This window comes from Oncorhynchus tshawytscha, linkage group LG11, assembly GCF_018296145.1.
Source record: "Oncorhynchus tshawytscha isolate Ot180627B linkage group LG11, Otsh_v2.0, whole genome shotgun sequence".
Lineage (NCBI taxonomy): Eukaryota > Metazoa > Chordata > Actinopteri > Salmoniformes > Salmonidae > Oncorhynchus > Oncorhynchus tshawytscha.
The window spans coordinates 28,595,944-28,623,487 of NC_056439.1; the positions used below are offsets into that span (position 1 = coordinate 28,595,944).

The window sequence follows — 27,544 nt, forward strand, 5'->3', positions numbered from 1 at the left end:
GCCAGTTGGTCAGCGCATGCTCGCAGTACATGTCCTGGTAATCCGACTGGCCCTGCGGCCTAGTGAATTTTGACCTGTTTAAAGGTCTTCCTCACATCAGCTGTGGAGAGCGTTATCACACAGTCTTCCGGAACAGATGATGCTCTCATGCATGTTTCCGTGCCATTTGCCTCGAAGTGAGTATAGAAGTAGTTTAGCTCGTCTGGTAGGCTCGTGTCACTGGGCAGCTCTCGGCTGTGCTTCCTTTTGTAGTTTGTAATGGTTTGCATGCCCTGCCACATCCGACGAGCATCAGAGCCAGTGTAGTACGATTCAATCTTAGTCCTGTATTGACGGTTTGGCTGTTTGAGCGTTCGTCGGGGGCATAGCGGGATTTCTTATAAGCTTCCAGGTTAGAGTCCGGCTCCTTGAAAGTGGCAGCTCTAGCCTTTAGCTCAGAACGGACGTTGCCTGGTTGGGGTATGTATGTACAGTCACTGTGGGGACGAAGTCAACAATACACTTATTGATGAAGCCAATGACTGATGTGGTGTACTCCTTAATGCCATCGGAGGAATCCCGGAACATATTCCAGTCTGTGCTAGCAAAACAGTCCTGTAGCTTAGCATCTGCTTCATCTGACCACTTTTTATTGATCTAGTGACGGGTGCTTCCTGCTTTAATTTTTGCTTGTAAACAGGAATCAGGAGGATAGAATTATGGTTAGATTTGCCAAATGGAGGACGAGGGAGAGCTTTGTATGCGTCTCTGTGTGTGGAGTAAAGGTTGTCCAGAGTTTGTTTTCCTCTGGTTGCACATTTAACATGCTGATAGAAATTTGGTAATACGGATTTAAGTTTCCCTGCATTATAGTCCCCGGCTACTAGGAGCGCCGCCTCTGGGTGAGCGTTTACTTCTGGCGGAATACAGCTCATTCAATGCTGTCTTAGTGCCAGCCTCTGACTGTGGTGGTATGTAAACAGCTACGAAAAATACAGATGAAAACTATCTAGGTAGGTAGTATGGTCTACAGTTTATCATGAGATACTCTACCTCAGGCGAGCAATAGCTCGAGACTTCCTTAGATATCGTGAACTAGCTGTTTTTTAAAATAAAAATACATAGTCCGCCGCCCCTTGTTTTACCAGACGCTGCTGTTCTATCCTGCAGGTGCAGCATATAACCAGCCAGCTGTATGTTGACAGTGTTGTCCTTCAGCCATGAATGTCCCGTTGGTAGTTTAATCTTCCACGTAGGTCATCTATTTTATTCTCCAGAGATTGCACGTTTGCTAGCAGAATGGAAGGGAGTGGGGGTTTATTCGATTGCCTATGAATTCTCAGAAGGCAGCCCGCCCTTTGGCCCCTTTTTCTCCACTTCGTCTTCACGCAAATCACGGGGATCTGGGCCTGTTCCCGAGAAAGCAGTATGTCGTTCGTGTCGGGTTTATCAGACTCGTTAAAGGAAAAAAAGGATTCTGCTAGTCCGTGGTCAGTAATCGCAGTACTGATGCCCAGAAGTTATTTTCGGTCATAAGAGACGGTAGCAGCAACATTATGTACAAAATAAGTTTTAAAAATAAGTTACACAAAACACAAATAATTGAACCATAAAACACTATCGGTGGGGGACATGTAAAACTTATTTTTTAGATGAGGGATGTAAAGCGGCAGGGTAGCCTAGTGGTTAGAGCGTTGGACTAGTAACCGGAAGGTTGCAAATTCAAACCCCCGAGCTGACAAAGTACAAATCTGTCGTTCTGCCCCTGAACAGGCAGTTAACCCACTGTTCCTAGGCTGTCATTGAAAATAAGAATTTGTTCTTAACTGACTTGCCTGGTAAAATAAAATAAAAAATAAAAAGCAGGGTATGTAAAAGCCATGTTTTTTCAGCAGCAGATTATGATCTATAATCTCAAATGCTCCGCTGAAGTCTTACCAAAACAGCTCTCACAATCTTTTTATTATCAATTTCTATCAGCCAATCATCAGTCATTTGTGTAAGTGCCGTACATGTTTAATGCCCTTGCCTATAAGCCTGCTGAACATCTGTTGTTTGTTTACTGTGAAATAGCATTGAATCTGGTCAAACACAACTTTTTCCAAAAGTTAACTAACTGCCTGATTGAGCCTGTAAAGGGTGCTTTGCTATTCTTTGGCAATGGAATTACTTTTGCTTTCCTCCAAGCCTGAGGGCACACACTGTCCTGTAGGCTTAGATCGAAGAGATGGCAAATAGGAGTGGCAAGATCGTCCGCTATCATTTTCAGTAATCTTCCTTCCAAGTTGTCAGACCCAGGTGGCTTGTCATTGTTGATAGGCAACAATACTTTTTTTCACCTCTTCCACCTCACTTCACAGAATTCAAAATGTTAATCCTATAATTTGGTCAGTTATGCATGGTTGCGTAGGTTCAGAATTTGTTGTTGCCCAAGTTTGCTAACCTTGCCAATGATTTTTTGTTTGTTCCTTAGGTCTATTCCGTTTATTTTTTATCCTGAAACTTCCCAGTCCTTAACAATTACGAGCATATTCAGAACATGATGCAGACACCACAATGCTTGAAAATATGAAGAGTGGTACTCAGTGATGTGTTGTGTTGGATTTCCCCAAACATACCATTTTGTATTCAGGACAAAAGTGAATTGCTTTGCCACATTTTTTACTGTATTACTTAAGTGCCTTATTGCAAACAGGACTCATGTTTTGGAATATTTTTATTTCCACTATATTTTTATTTTCACTCTGTCAATTAGGTTCGCATTGTGGAGTAACTACAATGTTGCTGACCCATCCTGTAACTTTAAAATCACCATTGGCCTGGGCAGCAGGTAGCCTAGTGGTTAGAGCTTTGGACTAGTACTCTCTAGAGACCCTGTAGAGACAGCAGGAGTGGTAGAGATACTCTTAATGATTGGCTATGACAAGCCAACTGACATTTACTCCTGAGGTGCTGACTTGCTGCACCCTCGACAACTACTGTGATTACTATTATTTGACCAAGCTGGTCATTTATGAACATTTGAACATCTTGGCCATGTTCTGTTATAATCTCCACCCGGCACAGCCAGAAGAGGACTGGCCACCCCTCATAGACTGGTTCCTCTCTAGGTTTCTTCCTAGGTTTTGGCCTTTCTACTGAGTTTTTCCTAGCCACCGTGCTTCTAAACCTGCATTGCTTGCTGCTTGGGGTTTTAGGCTGGGTTTCTGTACAGCACTTTGAGATATCAGCTGATGTACGAAGGGCTATATAAATAGATTTGATTTGTAACCAAAAGGTTGCAAGATTGAATCCCTGAGCTGACAAGGTAAAAATCTGTCGTTCTGCCCCTGAACAAGGCAGTTAACCCACTGTTCTTAGGCCGTCATCGAAAATAAGAATTTGTTCTTAACTGACTTACCTAGTTAAATAAAGGTAAAATAAAACAAAATGGTGAAACCCCTGAATGGTTTCCTCTCTGGCAACTGAGTTAGCTAGGATGCCTGTATCTTTGTAGTGACTGGGTGTAATGATACATCATCCAAAATTGTAATTTATTACTTCACCATGCTCAAAGGGATATTCAATGTTTGCTTTTTTTTTACCCATCTAACAATAGGTGCCCTTCTTTACGAGGTATTGGAAAACCTCCCTGGTCTTTGTGGTTGAATCTGTGTTTGAAATTCACTGCTTGACTGAGGGACCTTACAGATAATTGTATGTGTGGAGTACAATGATGAGGTAGTCATTCAAAAATCATGTTAAACACTTTTATTGCACACAGAGTGAGTCCATGCAGATTTTTACTCCTGAACCTATTTAGGCTTGCCATAAAAAAGGAGTGGAGTACTTATTGACTCAGTTTTAAATGTTTCATTTTTAATTAATTTGTGAAAAATTGAAAAACTCAATTCCACTTTGTTGCGACTATGGTGTGTAGGCCAGTGCCAAAAATACCTCAATTTAATCCATTTTAGTTTTAGGCTTTAACACAACAAAATATGGACATTTCTGTAGGCCCAGTGTTATTGGTCACTGGGGTGCTTCCTGAACACTTTTGCTTTTGGCAGTTGTTTGCTGTTCCTTCACTATATTTTTGAGAGTGTGAATTATGAGTGTGACTGTATTTGTGTGTGAGGACCTGTGTTTGTGTATGTGTCTGATGGCCTGTGTATGTGTCCGATGGCCTGTGTATGTGTGTGATGGCCAGTGTATCTGTGTGATGGCCTCTGTATGTGTGTGATGGCCTGTATTTGCTTGCACGCATGCATTTACTATATATAAGAATGATCTTTAAAAAAGATCTAGGCAAGTCAGTTAAGAACAAATTCTTATTTTCAATGACAGCCTAGGAACAGTGCCTGTTCAGGGGCAGAACGACAGATTTGTACCTTGTCAGCTTGGGGGTTTGAACTTGCAACCTTGCTAGTCCAACTCTCTAACCACTAGGCTACCCTGCTGCCCCATATCATTGATGATACGTTTGTGTTAGATTGGATTTGGATTGTATTTTTCAGTTGGTATCATATGCCCCTTACTAGGATATTGCTTTTAGATTATATGGGAGTACATTAAATCACCCTACCCACGATCAATATGTAACTCCGACCTGGTAGACATCAACACTGCTTTTACTATACTTAGGTCAGAATTAATTCCTTTGCATGGAGAGTTGGACCAGGAAATGAGGCCGCTTTAGCCAATTGAGATGCCCCTAAAGTGTCTGAAGGGCAGTGAGGAGAGTGAGTGTGTTTTCCCCATGAGGACAGCGCAGACGTAACATGAAATAGTGTATGTTCCCATCCCACTGTTCACCAGGGAGTCCGAGGCAGGAAGATGAGCGATGAGAAAATGTAAATGTGGAATCGTGGACAAAGCGTTGCCATGACAGCACAGACATCTAAGTTTAAATGTGAAATCATGGCTTTCAGTGGCTGGATTGATCTCAACCCCATCTCATTCCAGATGTACCTCACAGTTCTCAAAAACATGTGTTTTAACATGGGATTTGCGAATGGATGCCTTGTTGACATGAACAGATAGACCTAAAAATATACATATGAAACATGAATGAAGCATTAAAATCAGTTGTTGCGACTATATAAAACAACAATTTTAAATACATTTAAAACATTTTTTGTGTGCATATATTTTACAGATCGGGTGACAGAGGTGAAGACTGATATTTATGTCACAAGTTTTGGTCCAGTGTCAGACACAGACATGGTAAGTGTTATACTAGGCATTAGACTACTACGATAAAGCTCTTAGTGAAATATATTCAGCTTCTTTCATCTATGAAGATACATTAATTCATTATTTATTTCAGATTTTTTTTTATATATAAGCTTATGTTTAACAATAGATATAAATTGATATATGTTAAGTATTTCACATATATTTTGAGTAGGACAGAGACTGACCCTTTAAATTGTGATTGGTCCATCAACATTTCATGTGATTTTGGGGTAGCATCACTACTGTGTCTGTCTCTGTTGCCGTTATAGCTGCACTTTTTTTTTCTTAGACACACACACATACTGTACATACACAGGCATATCATGTTCACAGAGTCCTCACTCTCTGTGTCCCATTTCTTTTTTCTTTCTCTGTCTCACCCTCTCGCCCCTTTTCTTTCCTTTGGCCTTGTTCTGCAAGCTCCAGGCTCGTACCTGCTGGGCTTTAAAAGCTTTTCTCAGTTTCCCTCCATCACACTCTCAGCCCTACATTTCAGCCTGCTCTCAAATATTTAAACCATAAAGAAGAGGGGGAAATGGTTGCTACCGAACTAGCGCCTTAAAAAAGAAGAAGAAATGGCACATGTATAATTCATTTAGAGGCTCCTTCCAGCTCACAGTGGATAATTTCACTCTTGGGCCATCACTCTGCTTTGATAGTGTTTCTCTGATAGTGGCATCTCTCTCGCTCTCTCTCTCTCTCTCTCTCTCTCTCTCTCTCTCTCTCGCTCTCTCGCTCTCATATATTTGACAGCATCCCTGCTGCTCCCTATGCTTTGTGTCTGTAAATATATGGCTTCTATATTTCCCTCTCTCCTTATTGGGATCCCTCCACAGAGCTCTTGTGACATAGAATCAGTGTCATAGTGTTAGATAAAACAAATCATTATTAGGCCGAATATTGGACGATACATTTCTAGACTACTTTCATTTGACTGACCAGGGCCCAGTTTTTCCAAAGTTATCTATTTGGATTTTGCCTATCAGACATTAAATGCACAGAAATAGAATGAATAGAATGGACAACTCATTGACTTGAATGGGAATACCAGTTCTGTTCATTTTATTTCTATGCATTTAATTCTATCCAATAGCTGAAATGATCCGTATTGGTAACTTTAAAAAAAAATGGACCCAGGTGATAATAGTGGATTGGACTGGTACAGAGCTTTTCTCTAGGCTTTCTCACAGGGCTTTCTCTGTTTGGGGTAACTCAACCCATTAACATCCATTGTGAGACATCACAGCACTAACTTGTGCTCTTGGAGTGTGTTAACAAAGAATGTAATTTACTCTGGGAAAAACGGATTGCAACTTCACAGTTGTCATTGAAGTCTTTGAGCATGTGTTTTTGTTTAAGGGCTTCAAATTCAAAGGGTTTCAGAGTCCAGGAATCATTTACCCTTGTGTGTCACCCCATGAACTGCTCAGTAAAGCCCTTGGGGGTCAGAAGCCTGGGGGCTTGCGTATGGGAAGGAGGGCTGTACCCACCAGACTCCAGAGGGCCAGATGCTGACGGGATAGGGGGTACTGATGTAAATCCACCCTGACATTAGCAAGAGGGCAGGGAGCAGGCATCCACCACTGACTCTGCATGTCCCCAGACATAACAAACCAGGTGCAACCTCAAACACTGACTCAGGAGGCACCACTTTAGAACACACTTTTTGATTTATTTTATTGATTGAGGAGCTTTAATACCCTTATGGTTTCACTAAACTTATTCAAAACACATGTTATGATGCAGCAGTAGGTTTACCAGATCTAAGTTGTTTTTATAACACCCTCTGCCATCGCAGTCTCTTCATTACCCATATCTCAACCTGTGCTAAAGTCTTTTGTACTCTGCTCTTTGTCAGGAATACACTGTGGACGTGTTCTTCCGTCAGAGCTGGATTGACGAGCGACTGAAGTTCAATGGGCCGATGAATATCCTGCGGCTGAACAACCTGATGGCCAGTAAGATCTGGACGCCAGATACCTTCTTCCACAATGGGAAGAAATCTGTCGCTCACAACATGACCATGCCCAACAAACTGCTCCGGATCATGGAGGATGGAACACTGTTGTACACTATGAGGTAACAAGTGCTTGTTTTTTTATTACCCCTGGTTTCATTAGAGAGCTAAAAGAGCTGTCCTCAGGTCAAAGGACAAGGGGATGTCAGTGCAGCAGCCAATGCCAGCATTGAGATCTACTGCTATTGTACAGGCAGTCAGCATCACAATATGAAAACCATACAGTATGTGTACATACAAGGTCTCAGCATAGCCTGAAAGTGAGGAGAGATGAGGCCATTCAAAAGAAACATGGTAGCACAACAAAACAACTGCACTGAGAGAGTAGCCCTGAGGTTCTGGGGTGATGGGAACTCTTGCGTCTGTATTTTTGTATTTACTCAGGTTAACGGTCCAGGCGGAATGTCCCATGCACCTCGAAGACTTCCCTATGGATTCCCACTCCTGTCCACTGAAGTTTGGCAGCTGTAAGCTTATCTCCTCATTCTTGCTTCTATTTTACTTTGTAAGGAACTGATATAGCTAGAGGCAGAACTTTGTTTCTTGCTAGATGTTTAACTGGTTGCCTGTGAGACTGAAACATCTAGTTAGTTGGATTTATTCTGAGTTCACAAGTAAAATTAGGCTTTTCCTAAACAGCAATGCCATGTGCCTCTCTACAAAGTCGTACTGTATCTGACGTGAGTTCTATCAATCTTCTATAAGATTGACTGTTTTGCTAGAGGTGATTGAATTTAGCTTCCTTTCATTATGCAATGTAATTTTCTCATTTCACAGTAACATAAACTCAGCAACAAAAAAAACATCCCCTTTTCAGGACCCTGTCTTTCAAAGATAATTAGGAAAAATCCCCAAAACTTCACAGATCTTCATTGTAAAGGGTTTGCTTGTTCAATGAACCATATACAATTAATGAAGATGCACCTGTGCAATGGTTGTTAAGACACAAACAGATTACAGACGGTAGGCAATTAAGGTCATAGTTTTGAAAACTTAGGACACTAAAGAGGCCTTTCTACTGACTCTGAAAAACACCAAAAGAAAGATGCCCAGGGTCCCTGCTCATCTGCGTGAATGTTCCTTAGGCATGCTGCAAGGAGGCATGAGGACTGCAGATGTGGCCAGGGCAATAAATTGCAATGTCCGTACTGTGAGACGCCTAAGACAGCACTATGGGGAGACAGGACGGACAGCTGATCGTCCTCACATTGGCAGACCACGTGTAACAACACCTGCACAGGATCGGTACATCCGAACATCACAGCTGCGGTCCTGGTACAGAATGGCAACAACAACTGCCCGATTTACACCAGGAACACACAATCGGCTTTAGTAAAAAAATAACTATTATAAGTATTAGGACCTGGAAGAGGTTGTGCCACAGATTATTCTCAGAAGGAGGAACCACACCATGCAGTTACATACCTAGGTAGAGACGGTGGGTTGTATTCTTAACGGCCATGCATAGTGCGTTGTCAGAACACAAGTTAACTATCTTGGTACTGTCACTGATTGCGAAGAGACATGGAGTTGTGTGCATCATTCCCTGTCATGGTGCCCTTCGAATTCACCACAATGTTATCCTCAATCCCCTGTGTATGCCACCACCTTGCATAGTATATTAGAGAGTAACAGCTAGGCAAGCAGCCTATTTGTTGAAACGAAAGGTAAAATAAAATAATATATGTCACATGCACCGAATGCTTACTTACAAGCCCTTAACCAACAATGCAGTTCAAGAAATATATAAAATATTTACTAAATAAAATAAGGTAAAAAATAAAATAAATAGTAACACAATAAAATGACATAACAATAACGAGGCTATATACAGGGGGTACCGGTACTGAGTCAATGTGCGGGGGTACAGGTTAGTCAAGGTAATTTGTACATGTAGGCAGGGGTAAAGTGACTATGCATAGATAAGAAACAGCGAGTAGCAGCAGTGTAAAAAACAAAGGGGGGGGTCAATGTAAATTGTCAGCGTGGCCATTTGATGAATTGTTCAGCAGTCTTATAGCTTGGGGGTAGAAGCTGTTAAGGAGCCTTTTGGACCTAGAGTTGGCGCTGCTGTACCGCTTGCCATGAGGTAGCAGAGAGAACAGTCTATGACTTGGGTGACTGGAGTCTTTGACAATTTTTCGTCCTTCCTCTGACACCACCTAGTATATAGGTCCTGGAGGGCAGCCAGCTTGTCCCCAGTGATGCATTGTAGCATTGTAGCACCTTATGGTCGGATGCTGAGCAGTTGAGAGCAGTCAGGATGCTCTCAATGGTACACCTGTAGTACTTTTTGAGGATCTGGGGACCCATGCCTCATAATTTCACTCTCCTGAGGGGGGTTGTTGTGCCCTCTTCATGACTGTCTTGGTGTGTCGGGACCATGATCGTTTGTGGGTGATCTGTACACCAAGGAACTTTAAATTCTCGAACAACTCCACTACAGCCCCGTCAATGTTTTAATTTACCTAGACAAGTCAGTTAAGAACAAATTCTTATTTTCAATGACATCCTAGGGACAGTGGGTTATCTGCCTTGTTCAGGGGCAGAACGACAGATTTTGACCTTGTCAGCTCGGGGATTTGAGCAGGCACCCCTGAGGGGCCCCGGTGTTGAGAATCAGTGTGGCAGATGTGTTGTTGCCTACCCTTAGGCTGCTGCCTACCCTTAGGCTGTCCCCACCTGGGTATACTCCTCAATGCCATTGGATGAATCATAGAACATATTCCAGTCTGGGCTTGCAAAACAGTCCTGTAGCTTAGCATCCACATCTTCTGACCACTTCCTGCTTTAGTTTTTGCTTGTAAACAGGATTCAAGAGAATAGCGTTATGGTCAGATTTGCCAAATGGAGGGCAAGGGAGAGCTTTGTATGCTTCTCTGTGTGTGGAGTAAAGGTGGTCTAGAGTTTTTTCCCTGTGGTTGCACATGTGAAATGCTGGTAGAAATGAGGTAAAACGGATTTAAGTTTGCCTGCATTAAAGTCCCCTGCCACTAGGAGTGCCGCTTCTGGATGAGAATTTTCCTGTTTGCTTATGGCCTTATACAGCTTGTTGAGTGTGATCTTAGTGGCAGCATTGGTTTGTGGTGGTAAATAGACTGCTATGAATAATATAGATGAGAACTCTCTTGGTAGATAGTGTGGTCTACAGCTTATCATGAGGTACTCTACCTCAGGCGAGCAATACCTCAAGACTTATTTTAATATAGACATCGCGCACCAGCAGTTATTGACAAATAGACACACACCCCCACCCCTTGTCTTACCAGACGTAGCTGCTCTGTCCTGCCGATGTACGGAAAACCCAGACAGCTCTATATTATCCGTGTCGTAGTTCAGCCATGACTCGGTGAAACATAAGATATTACAGTTTCTAATGTCTCGTTGGTAGGATAGTCTCCACCGTAGATCACCAATTTTGTTTTCCAGTGATTGCACATTGGCTAATAGAACTGATGGTTCTATTAACTTACAAATTTGTGCGTAATGGCATGGTATTTTATGTACACTTCCAAGTAATCTCACAGGCCTAGGTTTATAATCTTGTGAATGTAAATCACGGCTTGCGTGGAGAAGGATTGCGTGGAGGAGGATTGTGCGTCTCAGTCGGGCTCAATGGCTGCCCCAGAACCCCTGTCATTGACCTTGCATAGTCACGGGGCAGGGGGTTTGGGCAAAGCAATTTTACAGTCCATTATCTAATAGGTCTAGCCACTTGCCTCTATAAGGTGAACAAGTGGTAACCTAAGTTAGTGATATATAGCTGAGGCAAATAGCCTATAACGGAGACAATGCCCCTGTTTTGGGATTACCCATGTGTCCTTCATTCCTCCCTTCCTTGAAGACATCACTGATCATCATTGATCTAATAGGCCTGTATTTTTATCAACAATTATTTCAAGAACGGGAGAATCCATCCATTAATATATTCAAACAGAGCCTAAGAATAGCTGCTTTGCACATTAAGGAGTGGTCCTTGAGATGCCTCTTCTCCCACAGACAGGTGCTATAGGTTTATAATGGGCTGCAAAATAGTGGTGTTGTAACAGCTTGACTTGAGACACATACACGCATCGCCCCCGGTCTTCAGGATCCCAAGATAATTTGTTTAATTGGGTGTGCTCACATAGCCTAGCCTATAGTCGTTAGAAGGAAATACAACTGTTAGTAAAACACCATGGATAAGGTCATTAATGGTTGCCATTATGCACAGATGTTTTATTCCCCTCTATTCTGAACTTTTATTTTCTCATATAGGCTTAGCTATAAGACTCTCTAAGCTACTGTCTGTAGTCTATGCAAGGTGTTCGCCTAAGCTACACAGGAGAACATTTTATCAAATTCAGAGGGCAGACTGACAGGGATTAATACCCCTTTTATATCATGGTGTAATGCATATGTCATCTTCATGGAGTCTCGCCCCACTACTGATCAGACAAGTGTAGTGATTGTAATGCAAGATAGAGGCCACGCTATCTCTCGTCAGAGATTGCTTTATTGTGGGAGATTGCTAAATATGACCTTTTTATCCAAGACAGGGTAAATATATTGTTTCAGGTGATAATAAAACATGTTTTGTTTAGTTATTTTATCGTCAACTTGTTTCTCTAACTTTATAGCATGTCGAGCTAGCTAAAAGCCAATGCTAGGTTGAATGTCCAGAAGTACATACATTTCCAATGTAACACGGTGTTTGCCTTACAGAAATGCATTGCAGAGGTATTTTGTCTGGTGCATAGTTGGATTTATCGAACGTATGTGTTAAACTGTATGCATAGATGGCTTGACAGAAATGACAGCAGAAGGTTGAACTTTTGTTGCACACACATCCTATTGATGCTGTGTACCATTTTAAGCAATGATGCTGTCGGTGTGATCAATACATAATGCCTCGAACACACCTACAGCACCATTGTGCAAAATGGTACGCAGCATGATCTAGATATGTGTGCAACATACAGTACCAGTCAAAAGTTTGGACACACCTACTCATTCAAGGGTTTTTCTTTTGACTATTTTCTACATTGTAGAATAATAGTGAAGACATCAGAACTATGAAATAACACATATGGAATCATGTAGTAACCAGAAAAGTGTTAAACCAACCAAAATATATTTTAGAGTTCAGATGATTCAAAGTAGCCACCCTGTGTCTTGATAATAGCTTTAAACACTCTTGGCATTCTCTCAACCAGCTTCACCTGGAATGCTTTTCCAACAGTCTTGAAGGAGATCCCACATATGCTGCGCACTTGTTGACTGTTTTTCAACATATTTACCTCTGCAAGGCAGTGCTGCAAGGCAGTGCTGCAAGGCAGTGCTGCAAGACAGTGCTGCAAGGCAGTGCTGCAAGGCAGTGCTGCAAGGCAGTGCTGCAAGGCAGTGCTGCAAGGCAGTGCTGCAAGGCAAGCACAGCGTTCCATTGGAAATTAATGTACTTCTGGTGTACCAAAATGCAATGACGCTGTAGGTGTGATCGAGGAACCCCAGGTCTCTTCGCAGTCAGTGACAGAGCCAAGAAAGTTTTTTGTTTGCGCTCACAATGCACCATGGCCTTTAGAAGAGCATATGCCTATAGTATGAAGTTTTCAGGTGGAAACTTGATGTGTGCGTGCGCACATGCGGTGACACCTGTTTGAACTGAGTTATTAGATAATTAGACTGATAAGCGTGCGTGCACAGTGACACCTGTTCTAACAAGTGTATTAGATCATTAGATTGATGGCCATTTGTTTGTTTTGCCCCTACTTTTTAACACCCACACACAACACCTACATACATACACAACCCACCCATCTTTACCGATGTATGTAACCACATCGACTTGGATGAAATACCTCATCCAAGTCTGTGTGGTTACTCCTTCTGAAAAGAACCTCAACCTCTTCCAGGTCCTAATAATTCTAATAATATTTTTGGGGGGGGTACGACATTTAGCCTTTAGTACCACATCCCATTTATTTTATTTAATTAGGCAAGTCAGGTAAGAAAAAATTATTATTTACAATGATAGCCTAGGAACAGCAGGTTAACTGCCTTGTTCAGGGGTAGAACAACATATTTTTACCTTGTCAGCTCAGGGATTTGATCTAGCAAACTTTTGGCTACTGGCCCAACGCTCTAACCACGGGCTACCTGCCGCCACAAATAACACATCCATAAATGGAAAAAAAGACAGTAAAAAAAAAATCATGAATAATAAGGGTTTGAAGTATCTGTCCTATACTTAATTATATATACTTTTTTTTTTTTTTTACACATAACCCCTTTTTTATGGTAGGCACAAAATGACCTCCAAAATTCCATAACAAATTTGAACCGGTATGGTTACCTTCAGACGACTCTGTCACACTTGTGGGGGTCATAGAGCAAAATGGAGAACACCATAGTGTTTGTGAGAATCTCCCCTTTCCATAGAATGAAATGCTATAGCAATTTTCGGGATGTTTCATGGTCTGACAAACACCGCTGTGGTTTTGTCTACCTTCGCAGACGATGCAAAAAAACATATCTCTAGCATAAACTGACGTATTTTGATGTGGATTTTTTATTATACTACTTATATTGACGCACCAGTGATAATGATGTGCTAAAAGAGCAAGGATTTCCTTGTTACTGAAGCCGGCATATCTAACTCCAGGATTTTAAAGGTGGCACGGCACGCACAGCAACAGGGAGCCAGTGTCACATTCTGACCTTAGTTCTTTTGTTATGTCTTTGTTTTAGTATGGTCAGGGCGTGAGTTGGGTGGGTTGTCTATGTTTGTTTTTCTATGTTGTGTTTTGTGTTTGGCCTGGTATGGTTCTCAATCAGAGGCAGGTGTCTTTAGTTGTCTCTGATTGAGAATCATACTTAGGTAGCCTTTTCCCACCTGTGTTTCGTGGGTGATTATTTTCTGTTTAGTGTGTTTTGCACCTGACGGAGCTGTTTCGGCTGTGCTTTTTGTTTCTTTATTTGATAGTGTTCAGTTTAAATAAATAACATGAACACGTACCACGCTGCGCTTTGGTCCTCACCTTCTTCCACCGACGACCGTTACAGAACCACCCACCATCAAAGGACCAAGCAGCGTGGTATCGGGCAGCAGCAGAAATCTCAGGACTCATGGACATGGGACGAGATTCTGGACGGAGAAGGACCCTGGGCACAGGCTGGGGAATATCGCCGCCCCAAGGCAGAGCTGGAGGCAGCGAAAGCTGAGCGGCGGTGGTATGAGGAGGCAACTCTCCGTGCTTACCGTGGAGAGAGGTGGATCGGGCAGGCACCGTGTTATGCCGTGAGGCGCACGGTGTCCCTGGTGCGCAGGCATAGCCCGGTGCGTTACATCGCAGCGCCTCGTATCGGCCGGGCTAGAGTGGGCATCGAGCCAGGTGACATGAAGCCGGCTCAGCGCATCTGGTCTCCAGTGCGTCACCTTGGGCCGGGGTACATGGTACCAGCCCTACGCACGGTGTCCCCGGTTCACCAGCACAGCCCAGTGCGGTCTGTTCCACCTCGCCGCACTTGCCTGGCGACGGGGAATATCCAGCCAGGTAGGGTTGTGCAGGCTCGGTGCTCGAGACCTCCAGTGCGCCTCCACGGTCTGGTCTATCTGGTGCCTCCTCCATGCACCAGGCCTCCGGTGGAAGCCCCACGCACCAGGCTGTCTCTCCGTCTCCTTCTTCCAGGTGCTCCCTCCTGTCCAGCGCTGCCGGAGTCTCCCGTCTGCCCTGAGCTGCCGGAGTCTCCCGTCTGCCCTGAGCTGCCGGAGTCTCCCGTCTGCCCTGAGCTGCCGGAGTCTCCCGTCTGCCCTGAGCTGCCGGAGTCTCCCGCACCGTTTTGTTTCTTTGTTTGATAGTGTTCAGTTTAAATACAGTGCCTTGCGAAAGTATTCGGCCCCCTTGAACTTTGCAACCTTTTGCCACATTTCAGGCTTCAAACATAAAGATATAAAACTGTATTTTTTTGTGAAGAATCAACAACAAGTGGGACACAATCATGAAGTGGAACGACATTTATTGGATATTTCAAACTTTTTTAACAAATCAAAAACTGAAAAATTGGGCGTGCAAAATTATTCAGCCCCCTTAAGTTAATACTTTGTAGCGCCACCTTTTGCTGCGATTACAGCTGTAAGTCGCTTGGGGTATGTCTCTATCAGTTTTGCACATCGAGAGACTGAATTTTTTCCCCATTCCTCCTTGCAAAACAGCTCGAGCTTAGTGAGGTTGGATGGAGAGCATTTGTGAACAGCAGTTTTCAGTTCTTTCCACAGATTCTCGATTGGATTCAGGTCAGGACTTTGACTTGGCCATTCTAACACCTGGATATGTTTGTTTTTGAACCATTCCATTGTAGATTTTGCTTAATGTTTTGGATCATTGTCTTGTTGGAAGACAAATCTCCGTCCCAGTCTCCGGTCTTTTGCAGACTCCATCAGGTTTTCTTCCAGAATGGTCCTGTATTTGGCTCCATCCATCTTCCCATCAATTTTAACCATCTTCCCTGTCCCTGCTGAAGAAAAGCAGGCCCAAACCATGATGCTGCCACCACCATGTTTGACAGTGGGGATGGTGTGTTCAGGGTGATGAGCTGTGTTGCTTTTACGCCAAACATAACGTTTTGCATTGTTGCCAAAAAGTTCAATTTTGGTTTCATCTGACCAGAGCACCTTCTTCCACATGTTTGGTGTGTCTCCCAGATGGCTTGTGGCAAACTTTAAACAACACTTTTTATGGATATCTTTAAGAAATGGCTTTCTTCTTGCCACTCTTCCATAAAGGCCAGATTTGTGCAATATACGACTGATTGTTGTCCTATGGACAGAGTCTCCCACCTCAGATGTAGATCTCTGCAGTTCATCCAGAGTGATCATGGGCCTCTTGGCTGCATCTCTGATCAGTCTTCTCCTTGTATGAGCTGAAAGTTTAGAGGGACGGCCAGGTCTTGGTAGATTTGCAGTGGTCTGATACTCCTTCCATTTCAATATTATGGCTTGCACAGTGCTCCTTGTGATGTTTAAAGCTTGGGAAATCTTTTTGTATCCAAATCCGGCTTTAAACTTCTTCACAACAGTATCTCGGACCTGCCTGGTGTGTTCCTTGTTCTTCATGATGCTCTCTGCGCTTTTAACGGACCTCTGAGACTATCACAGTGCAGGTGCATTTATACGGAGACTTGATTACACACAGGTGGATTGTATTTATTATCATTAGTCATTTAGGTCAACATTGGATCATTCAGAGATCCTCACTGAACTTCTGGAGAGAGTTTGCTGCACTGAAAGTAAAGAGGCTGAATAATTTTGCACGCCCAATTTTTCAGTTTTTGATTTGTTAAAAAAGTTTGAAATATCCAATAAATGTCGTTCCACTTCATGATTGTGTCCCACTTGTTGATTCTTCACAAAAAAATACAGTTTTATATCTTTATGTTTGAAGCCTGAAATATGGCAAAAGGTCGCAAAGTTCAAGGGGGCCGAATACTTTCGCAAGGCACTGTAAATAACATGAACAAGTACCACGCCGCGCTTTGGTCCTCACCTTCTTCCACCGACGACCGTTACAGCCAGAGATGTATGCAATTAATAACCAAATTCCTTACTTTAATCACAGGTTGACTTTTATTGCCAAGAGTCTTGTCCTGGAGGAAGAACTGAGCGGTTTCCCATTAGATAGGCCAGCTATAATGTCAAAATTGGCTAGATTATGAAAATAAAAGTACGTTTTTAAAGTACTATCTCTTCACTTGGTCCAAATTCAAAATTACAATGCTTGTCTTTCATAATTTAATATAATTTGTTCAGTTATGTATTTTTTTTATATATATATATTTTATTTCACCTTTATTTAAACAGGTAGGCTAGTTGATAACAAGTTCTCATTTACAACTGCGACCTGGCCTAGATAAAGCAAAGCAGTGCGACATAAACAACAACACAGAGTTACACATGGAATAAACAAACATACAGTCAATAATACAATAGAGACCGTCTATATACAGTGTGTGCAAATGAGGTAGGATAAGGGGGTGAGGCAATAAATAGGCCATAGTGGCGAAATTATTACAGTATGTCAAAATAAACACTGGGGTGATAGATGTGCAGAAGATGAGTGTGCAAAGGAGCAAAATAAATAACAATATGGTGATGAGGTAGTTGAATGGGCTATTTACAGATTGGCTATGTGCAGTGATCTGTGAGCTGCTCTGACAGCTGGTACTTAAAGCTAGTGAGGGAGATATGAGTCTGCAGCTTAAGTGATCTTTGCAATTCATTCCAGTCATTGGCAGCAGAGAACTGGAAGGAAAGGCGGTTGAAGGACAAATTGGTGGGGCTTTACCTAGCAACGACTTATAGATGACCTGGAGCCAGTGGGTTTGACAACGGATATGAAGCGAGGGCCAGCCAACGAGAACATACAGGTCGCAGTGGTGGGTAGTATATGGGGCTTTGGTGACAAAACGGATGGCACTGTGATAGACTGCATCCAATTTGCTGAGTAGAGTGTTGGAGGCTATTTTGTAAATGACATCGCCGAAGTCAAGGATCGGTAGGATAGTCAGTTTTACTAGGGTATGTTTGGCAGCGTGAGTGAAGGCTGCTTTGTTGCGAAATAGGAAGCCGATTCTAGATTTCATTTTTGATTGGGGATGCTTAATGTAAGTCTGGAAGGAGAGTTTACAGTCTAACCAGACACCTAGGTATTTGTAGTTGTCCACATATTCTAAGTCAGAACCGTCCAGAGCAGTGTTGCTAGACAGGTGGGTAAGTGTGGGCAGCGATCGGTTGAAGAGCATGCATTTAGTTTTGCTTGCATTTAAGAGCAGTTGGAGGCCACGGAAGGAGAGTTGTATGGCATTGAAGCTCATCTGGAGGTTAGTTAACACAGTGTCCAAAGAAGGGCCAGAAGTATACAGAATGGTGTCGTCTGCGTAGAGGTTGATCAGAGAATCACCAGCAGCAGGAGCGACATCATTGATGTATACAGAGAAGAGTCGGCCTGAGAATTGAACCCTGTGGCACCCCCATAGAGACAGCCAGAGGCCCGGACAACAGGCCCTTCAATTTGACACACTGAACTCTATCAGAGAAGTAGTTGGTGAACCAGGCGAGGCAATCATTTGAGAAACCAAGGCTATCGAGTCCACCGATGAGGATGTGGTGATTGACAGAGTCGAAAGCCTTGGCCAGGTCTATGAATAGGGCTGCACAGTATTGTTTCTTACCGATGGCGGTTATGATATCATTTAGGACCTTGAGCATGGCTGAGGTGCACCCATGACCGGCTTATTTAAAGAATAACCAGGCATCCTCTACTGACAGAATGGGGTCAATATCCTTCTAGGATACCCGGGCCAGGTCAATTTAGAAAGCCCTGCTCGCTGAAGTGTTTTAGGAAGACCGTAATGAGTGATGGTCGCTTGACCGCAGACCCATTACCGACGCAGGCAATGAGGCAGTGATCGCTGAGATCCTGGTTGAAGACAGCAGAGGTGTATTTGGATGGCTATGTTTGGCTTTGAAGGTTCAGAGTTTGTTGTTGGCATGTCATGCCTAAGTTTGCTAATCTTGCCAATGAAAAAGTCATTAAAGTAGTTGGCAATATCAGAGGGTTTTGTGATGAATGAGCTATCTGATTCAATGAAGTACTGTATGTAGCTGAGTTCGCCTTTTTGCCCCAAATTTCTTTTAATGTGCTCCAAATTTTTTTATTATCATCCTTTATATAATTTATCTTTGTTTCATAGTACAGTTTCTTCTTACTTTTGTTTAGTTTAGTCACATTTACAATTCATCAATTTACAGTACATTTGCCAATCAGCTTGCAATTGCGCCAGACTTATTGTACAGACTTATTGACCTTTATTACTTTCTGCAGATGCTTACACAATGGCTGAAGTGACGTACATTTGGACTCGAAATGCATCAGCGTCAGTGGAGGTAGCAGGAGATGGATCCAGACTGAACCAGTATCACCTTCAGGGCCAAACTGTCGGGACAGAGACCATTAAATCAAGCACAGGTGAGTCTAGACCAGAATAATCAAAAAATGGTGTGCTCGAATCAAATAGTCTTTTAAAGAAAAGTATTTCGGTGAAGGGTTGGAAAGGAAACATCAACTGGAAAATGAAAACCCACACTCACTAGTAATAGTAACCTGTGAGTGTGTGTTTTCTAGTTGATGAGTCTACACCAGTACCCATTATTGGATCTGAGCAGCGACACCAAGCAGAGACAACAATCTCCTGAACCAATATAAAAAAAATACAATTATCACACCGCACTCTCACCTGTATTTGTTCTGCTTCTTCCCTGTCTGTAGGTGAGTACACCGTCATGACAGCCCACTTCCACCTGAAGAGGAAGATTGGCTACTTTGTGATCCAGACTTACCTGCCCTGCATCATGACCGTCATCCTCTCCCAGGTCTCCTTCTGGCTCAACCGAGAGTCTGTACCCGCCAGAACTGTCTTTGGTAAGCACTTTCTCACACAATTACTTGATCACAGCAAATAGCGAATACTACCACAACAGTGCCATGTTTGCAACGTCTCATATGTGATTTTGTCTTTAGTCAGGGTGAACATGTTTGCCTATGTAGTCAAGTAAAACATATTTTTCCACTGGAAGTCTCTGCTCTTTAGTGGTTGAGAGTGCTCCTCAATGTTCAGGTCAAACATATTGATGGTCAAGTCAAACACGTCATATGTTCCATTTTTCTAGTCAATCAGCCCTTGTCAGATAAAATGCATTCCACCATAGCTAGTTCAAACACCTGTTACTCTACAGTCAGGCCAAACACCTGCTCTTAAATAACAGCCTGGTCAAATGGTCAGATACAGTAAGTCACATGCTGCACATACACTCCTATCCCTGAGCAGGAGTGTTACATCTGACAGGCTAACGCTATCAGAGCATCACAGCATGCTTATCACAAGAAGCCCAGTCGACCCATAGAAAAAATAAATAAAAGCCCAGACCCTTATATCCTATTTGGAAATGTCAGAGACCTGTCTGTCTCTAAACTGGGGCTTCTATACACTCTCTCCGTCTGCCCCATAATGTAGATTCCCCTCATTTAATCAGCGCTAATTATGCATTGGAGTTCCATGTATTCAGAGCCAGTCAGTGTATTCACAACCTTAATGACATGAAGATTATGTTCTGTATCAGTTGAATGGTTTAACATTAAGGGAACTTGAATGGCTTTTAATAGGCCTTTTAGAGGAGCAAATTCATGGCTTTTAAGTTGACTTAACATCAAACTACCACTTTAGCCCTCAATGTAAACACAGACCACAGGCATATTAAAGATCAGCTACTCTAAATGCCCGTGGTTGCCAACATAACTGACAACATATGGAAAAAAACTTTTGCAGTTTTGTCTTTATACGCATTGTTGTTGGTTTAAATTATTGTAGAATAGTTTCTAAAGTTTTAGGAAATAGTATATCCATCTATTTGTTTTCCTTTGGATACTTCTATATTATGATTCCTTTCTTTTTCTTATTGTTTACATTTTTGGGTCAACTCACCATACAAATTCAACACCTGCAGGATTTTCTGTCTATACTTTTAATTTGTTCACAATTCTCCCTCAGTCTTCTAGTCTATCAAACAGATTGATAACTATTCTAAACATGTTCAATGATAATTCTCATGAATATCACTCATTGAGACAGTCTAGCTCAGCATTTCCTAAACTTGGTCCTCAGGACCCCAAGGAGTGCACGTTTTGGTTTTTGCCCTTACACTACAAAACTCATTCAAATGATCAAAGCTTGATGATTAGATTATTATTTGAATCAGCTATGTAGTACTAGGGCAAAAACCAAAACGTGCATCCCTTGGGGTCCTGAGGCCCGAGCTTGGGAAACCCTGGTCTAGCTATTCATGCAAGGTTATTAAACATTTCATATTCAGATAATAGCTGTTAAATCCAGCTTTCTAGAGGGGCCAAAGAACTGTGGCGACTGCTCCTTCTTTTCATTGGGATTTGGCATATTCTACACTGAAAGAGTGAACAGGTTTCATGAAGTTGTTATGAATATGCTTGAAAGGGGCTCTGAACCTCCTGATCTAGCCTCGGTTTCAATTATCCTCATTATGAAATGCCAGTGATAACGAGGCGTGCTTTGATGTGGGTGTCTCTTTTGTGTGTACGAACGTGGGAAGCGATGGTACATTCGCTCTGCCAAAACAGTACACAGTTAGTCATTCACCCTTCCAGATAACCTAATCAGGTCTTGTCTGGAAGTAGGCTAGACTAGCTAGCAAGCTAACCAACTTCTTTCACCAATTACCTTCAGCCGGCTGGTGTGTGACCATGTGAAAGTTGATTTGACTTTGAATAGCCTAGCTCTGTGGCTAGTTAGGGACCGTCAATAAATTACACAATATGTTCAGGTTGCATATCTTTAGTTGTCTCCTTAAATGCTTTCAATATTTGCATATTAATTTCTAAAATGTATAGTTGGTTTGAGTTTTTTAAGTCATTGAAATTTGGAGCTATTGACATTTAAAATATTGTCCAATGTACTTTTACTGATGGTCCCTAACTAGCCCCATAGGGATATCGAATGTCAAACGAAATGGACCATGGGCATTACGATCGGGTCCCGTGCAGCTGTACTCCGAATTGATGATTACTTGGGTGCTGCCAGCTGTGGGCATGTGGGCAGGATTGAAATAAACCCAACCCAAGGAAAACTGTTACGGTACCCTTCATTCTGTGACAAACAATTATTTTTGTAATTATCTCGCAAATCTCAGTTTTGGATGACACTTTATGGCGAAAATGATCCTATTTACACTTTGTAGTACATTTTGACACTACAATAATTGTTTCTGACTAATATCGATGCCACATTGGCCGTTTTCTACCAGAGAAGTTATTTATTGCCTTCAGTTGCTCTTTAAAGGCACACTGTAACACTGTGGTAGCTAGGAATGAGTTACATAAACAATGATGTTCGACAAACTCCTAACAAATATCTCACAAGTACACTGTAACATTAAGGGCTTGATTCAATCCATAGCACTGAAGATCTGCGCTGTAGTGCAATTGAAATTTAAAGGCATTGTTCTCGTGTTCGCGGAGACTGCATTTACGGTAAACGGTGCATATATTGGCTCAATCGGAAATAAATTGCGCTATAATGCAGATTTTCAGCAAAGGCCATCTAAGGAAAAGTGTTCCTTTTAGAACTGTGTTCCTTGTTGTCTCAGTTCTATGAGATCTGGCTCTGTGGTGGTGTTCTGGTTAAATTATTTATGTAGTCACCACTTCAAGCCTCCAAAGCATATCCCCACAGGGCGTTTTATCCTCGCAATCGGAGGATTGTTATTTTACCCTTTTAGCCTGCGGTATGTTTGATGTAGTTTCATGTTTCCTCAAATGCAATGAAAAAAAGCCACAACAAAACCTATCCATCAGCAGCCATGTGGGGAAAAAACACCCATTATTTCAATGTCATCTTAGTCAGAGGTTTGAAGGAAGAAATGATAACTCGTTGTCTATTTACATGCCTGTGTCTGCATGTTTAGAGTACACAATGACAATGTGTAGATTGTCAATGGAAAACATGTTTTCCAGATTTGTTTATCCTCTCACCTTCACCTGCAATGCAGTAATCTAAGTGTATTTTTTCTCTCTGAAAATGATGAGGCCAGGGAATGAATAAAGAGACAGGAAGATGCTTTGTATTTGCTTTGACTGAATTCATAGAACAGGGACTTGAGGGGGAGAGACACCTATTGATCATTTACAAGGAAACTCAAGGAAGCGGAGGAAATATGGTGGATGTCTGTGTTATTTCTGTGTGTATTCCCGTGTATGTAGGAGTACAGGTCTGGAGTGATGCAACATCAACAGGAAAACACATTATCCTCTCAAAGCATTGGAGTGGTTTGATAGGGTGGGATTCCCGCATGTCCTCCAGCACCTGATAGTCTTTAAATCAAATCAAATCAAATCAAATTTTATTTGTCACATACACATGGTTAGCAGATGTTAATGCGAGTGTAGCGAAATGCTTGTGCTTCTAGTTCCGACAATGCAGTAATAACGAGCAAGTAATCTAACTAACAATTCCAAAAAAACTACTGTCTTATACACAGTGTAAGGGGATAAAGAATATGTACATAAGGATATATGAATGAGTGATGGTACAGAGCAGCATAGGCAAGATACAGTAGATGATATCGAGTACAGTATATACATATGAGATAAGTATGTAAACCAAGTGGCATAGTTAAAGTGGCTAGTGATACATGTATTACATAAGGATGCAGTCGATGATATAGAGTACAGTATCAACGTATGCATATGAGATGAACAATGTAGGGTAAGTAACATTATATAAGGTAGCATTGTTTAAAGTGGCTAGTGATATATTTACATCATTTCCCATCAATTCCCATGATTAAAGTGGCTGGAGTAGAGTCAGTGTCATTGACAGTGTGTTGGCAGTAGCCACTCAATGTTAGTGGTGGCTGTTTAACAGTCTGATGGCCTTGAGATAGAAGCTGTTTTTCAGTCTCTCGGTCCCAGCTTTGATGCACCTGTACTGACCTCGCCTTCTGGATGACAGCGGGGTGAACAGGCAGTGGCTCGGGTGGTTGATGTCCTTGATGATCTTTATGGCCTTCCTGTAGCATCGGGTGGTGTAGGTGTCCTGGAGGGCAGGTAGTTTGCCCCCGGTGATGCGTTGTGCAGACCTCACTACCCTCTGGAGAGCCTTACGGTTGAGGGCGGTGCAGTTGCCATACCAGGCGGTGATACAGCCCGCCAGGATGCTCTCGATTGTGCATCTGTAGAAGTTTGTGAGTGCTTTTGGTGACAAGCCGAATTTCTTCAGCCTCCTGAGGTTGAAGAGGCGCTGCTGCGCCTTCCTCACGATGCTGTCTGTGTGAGTGGACCAATTCAGTTTGTCTGTGATGTGTATGCCGAGGAACTTAAAACTTGCTACCCTCTCCACTACTGTTCCATCGATGTGGATGGGGGGGTGTTCCCTCTGCTGTTTCCTGAAGTCCACAATCATCTCCTTAGTTTTGTTGACGTTGAGTGTGAGGTTATTTTCCTGACACCACACTCCGAGGGCCCTCACCTCCTCCCTGTAGGCCGTCTCGTCGTGCCGAGCACCATGCCGAGTACTTCATATCAGCTTGTTGGTAATACTTTACTTGAACTGCACTGCCGAAATGCCTTCTTAAACACATCATAGAAAGGATGTGCTAGACATCATAAAAGGTCATGACAACAGCTCACCTTTGACTTGAGATAATTGAACAGTAAAACATATTTTTCCAGATATTTATCTATATATCGTGACTATTTTTGTTAGGACTGTCAAAGTAAACGCGTTCATCATGCGTTTAACTCGTGACATGTTTATCGGCGTACATTTTTGGGACGCCATTAATCACATCTTTATATCTTCACTGCACAGAATCTTAACGCATCGATCCCACCAACAGCGTCTTAGCGCAAAATGGTACGCAGCATCATCAAGATATGTGTGAAACATAAGATCAACATTAACCTTCTGCTACCATTTCTGTCAAGCCGTCTACACATACTGTTTGATGAATACGTTCAATAAATCCAATGTATGCACCACACAGAACGAACTGCAACTGCCTCTTCAATGCAATGCTGCAAGACAAACACAGCGTTCCATTGGAAATGAATGTACTTAGGGTGTACTAAAATGCAATGATGCTGTCGGTGTGATCAAGGCGTAAGTGCACATGTTTCCGCACGGACACTTTTTAAGCGCAAAACACAACACTTAACACAGCTACGATCAATGGGTGTTTCTAGAAGGGACACATATTTTGTCAAAATGGACTTGTCATATTAGCTTTCGGAGAATTTATGCAGCAGGGTAAATAACGTAGGGTTATCTAAAACTACTTTTGACATAATTTTGACAATTTGTACCCCATCTAGACATGACCTAGTCAATGCTTGTGCCTTAACATGAAACCCCTTTACATCTCAGAAGACCTTGTGCCTCTAGCCAAAATCATTTAAAAATTATGCCCAATATTACCAGAGCTGTTTTTCTTTCTGCCGCAGATTTGTCCGCAAGTCACGGGCCACTGCGAGCCACTATTTTTGGGGGTTTGATAACAAAATATATTTAGCTAGCTAGTTATGTTACTTGACCACAGGAAGAACTGACATTTTATTTATTTAATTTTTTATTTAAACATTATTTAACCAGGCATTCTTATTTACAATGACGGCCTACCAAAAGGCAAAAGGCTTCCTGCGGGGACGGGGACTTGGATAAAAAAAATTTTTTAGGACAAAACACACATCATGACAAGAGAGACACCACAACATAACATAAAGAGAGACCTAAGACAACAACACAGCATGGTAGCAACACAACATGACTTCAACATGGTAGCAACACAACATGACAACAACATGGCAGCATCACAACATGGTAGCAGCACAAAACATTGTGCAAACATTTTTGGGCACAGACAACAGCACAAAGGGCAAGAAGGTAGAGACATCAATACATCACGAAAAGGAATAGGCTACTCAAAGAGATGCTTTAAAGGTAGGCTGCATATGCAAGAGTGGGGTGTTTATGATTGTGTGTGTGTAAGTGAGGATGTGTATGAGAACGGGATTAAGTGGGAGAGTTCGATTTGCCTGGCCCGTTTCCTGGGTGAATGGAGATTTCTGAAGGACCAACGGAATGGCCTAAAATGTTCAAACTCCGCTCACCCCGGGCACTGAGCCATGCAAAATGAACTTGCCCGGCAAGAGCGAGAGGAGGGTGTAGGCGGGAGAGTGTATAGGCCTATGGGTGTAAAGTTATCTGAACAGTACAGATGGTAACAGTGCTTTCATAACATTGTTAGACAAGTTTAAAAGCTCTTTGTACTTTGTATCCATAGAGCCCGCTCTTTTTTCCTATAGTCACACTCATTTAGAATGTTTGAAGCCTTAACAGTACTTAAAGCTGTGTTTGTGTGTGTGTGTGTGTGTGTGTGTGTGTCACTTCAAGAATATTGATAAGATGGAGTAGGCTTACTTAACCATCGGGAGTGTTAGTAAGCTGTGTGTGTGTGTGTCACTTCAAAAATATTGATAAGATGGAGTAGGCTTACTTAACCATCGGGAGTGTTAGTAAGCTGTGTGTGTGTGTGTCACTTCAAGAATATTGATAAGATGGAGTACGCTTACTTAACCATCGGGAGTGTTTGCAAGCTGTGTGTGTGTGTGTGTGTGTGTGTGTGTGTGTGTGTGTGTGTGTGTGTGTGTAAGTATATTGATAAGATGGAGTAGGCTTACTTAACCATCGGGAGTGTTAATAAGCTGTGTGTGTGTGTGTGTGTGTGTGTGTGTGTGTGTGTGTGTGTGTGTGTGTGTGTGTGTGTGTGTGTGTGTGTGTGTGTGTGTGTGTGTAAAAAATATTGATAAGATGGAGTAGGCTTACTTAACCATCGGGAGTGATGTTATGTATGTTAGTATGTTAGTGACTTGTGTTTACTGTGAAAATTAAATTAAAACCGTCTAATTTTGTGTTTCCGTCCCCAATCAATGCATAGTATGCCTGCAACTCAATGCACAGTTTTTTTTGTGGAAAAAGCTTTCTTTAGGGCCATTAACTCTATTAAATTATTGTATTAATTTGACAGCCCTAATTTTTGTGCATGGTATGGGGATGGGCATTTGCTTTGTAATGCTCGCGCGTGAGGAGTTTTCCCCAGGTTTTCACAGTAACAGCAGCCACAGTAGTTACATCTTGAAAGAATGCTTCATTCAACACACATACAGGTGTTTGCCACTACATGTGGGAATACTTAGCCTACCAGAGAATCATCCACATGAATAATCGGTTGTCATTGTGGATGGAAATACCATTTTCTGTTACACATGGAAATACAAGTGAACAAGGAAAAAACTACAGTACTCTTCACTTACTGCAGATGGAATTACTAGTATTAATCATTGAAATGAATTGTCAACATTTTTGATTTAGATGGTGATCACGTTTCTCTTATTGTGATGACACAGGTGTGACCACTGTGCTCACTATGACGACTCTCAGTATCAGTGCCCGTAACTCTCTGCCGAAGGTGGCCTACGCCACGGCCATGGATTGGTTCATCGCAGTATGCTACGCCTTTGTGTTCTCTGCCCTCATCGAGTTTGCTACAGTCAACTACTTCACTAAAAGAGGCTGGGCCTGGGACGGCAAAAGTGTGGTCAACGTCAAGGTAACCACGGCAACCCCACTGACCACTGACAGTCCTATATTGCTGTTCATTAAATTGAATGTCTCATGCAATCCTGCATTTGAGTTAACACTGCATCTTTATCA

At 42.3% G+C, this 27,544-nt stretch overlaps 1 protein-coding gene across 2 annotated transcripts in view; it reads left to right on the forward strand.

Moving 5' to 3' along the window:
- Nucleotides 1-27,544, forward strand: part of LOC112261656 (gamma-aminobutyric acid receptor subunit alpha-2-like) — a 40,219-nt gene that overhangs the window by 8,323 nt on the left and 4,352 nt on the right. For both annotated transcript variants that reach the window (XM_024437149.2, XM_024437150.2), the window contains exons 4-9: nt 5,117-5,184; nt 7,055-7,275; nt 7,598-7,680; nt 19,072-19,215; nt 19,516-19,668; nt 27,238-27,440. In XM_024437149.2, coding sequence (XP_024292917.1) covers nt 5,117-5,184; nt 7,055-7,275; nt 7,598-7,680; nt 19,072-19,215; nt 19,516-19,668; nt 27,238-27,440 — 872 coding nt within the window. The remainder of the gene's footprint in view (nt 1-5,116; nt 5,185-7,054; nt 7,276-7,597; nt 7,681-19,071; nt 19,216-19,515; nt 19,669-27,237; nt 27,441-27,544) is intronic.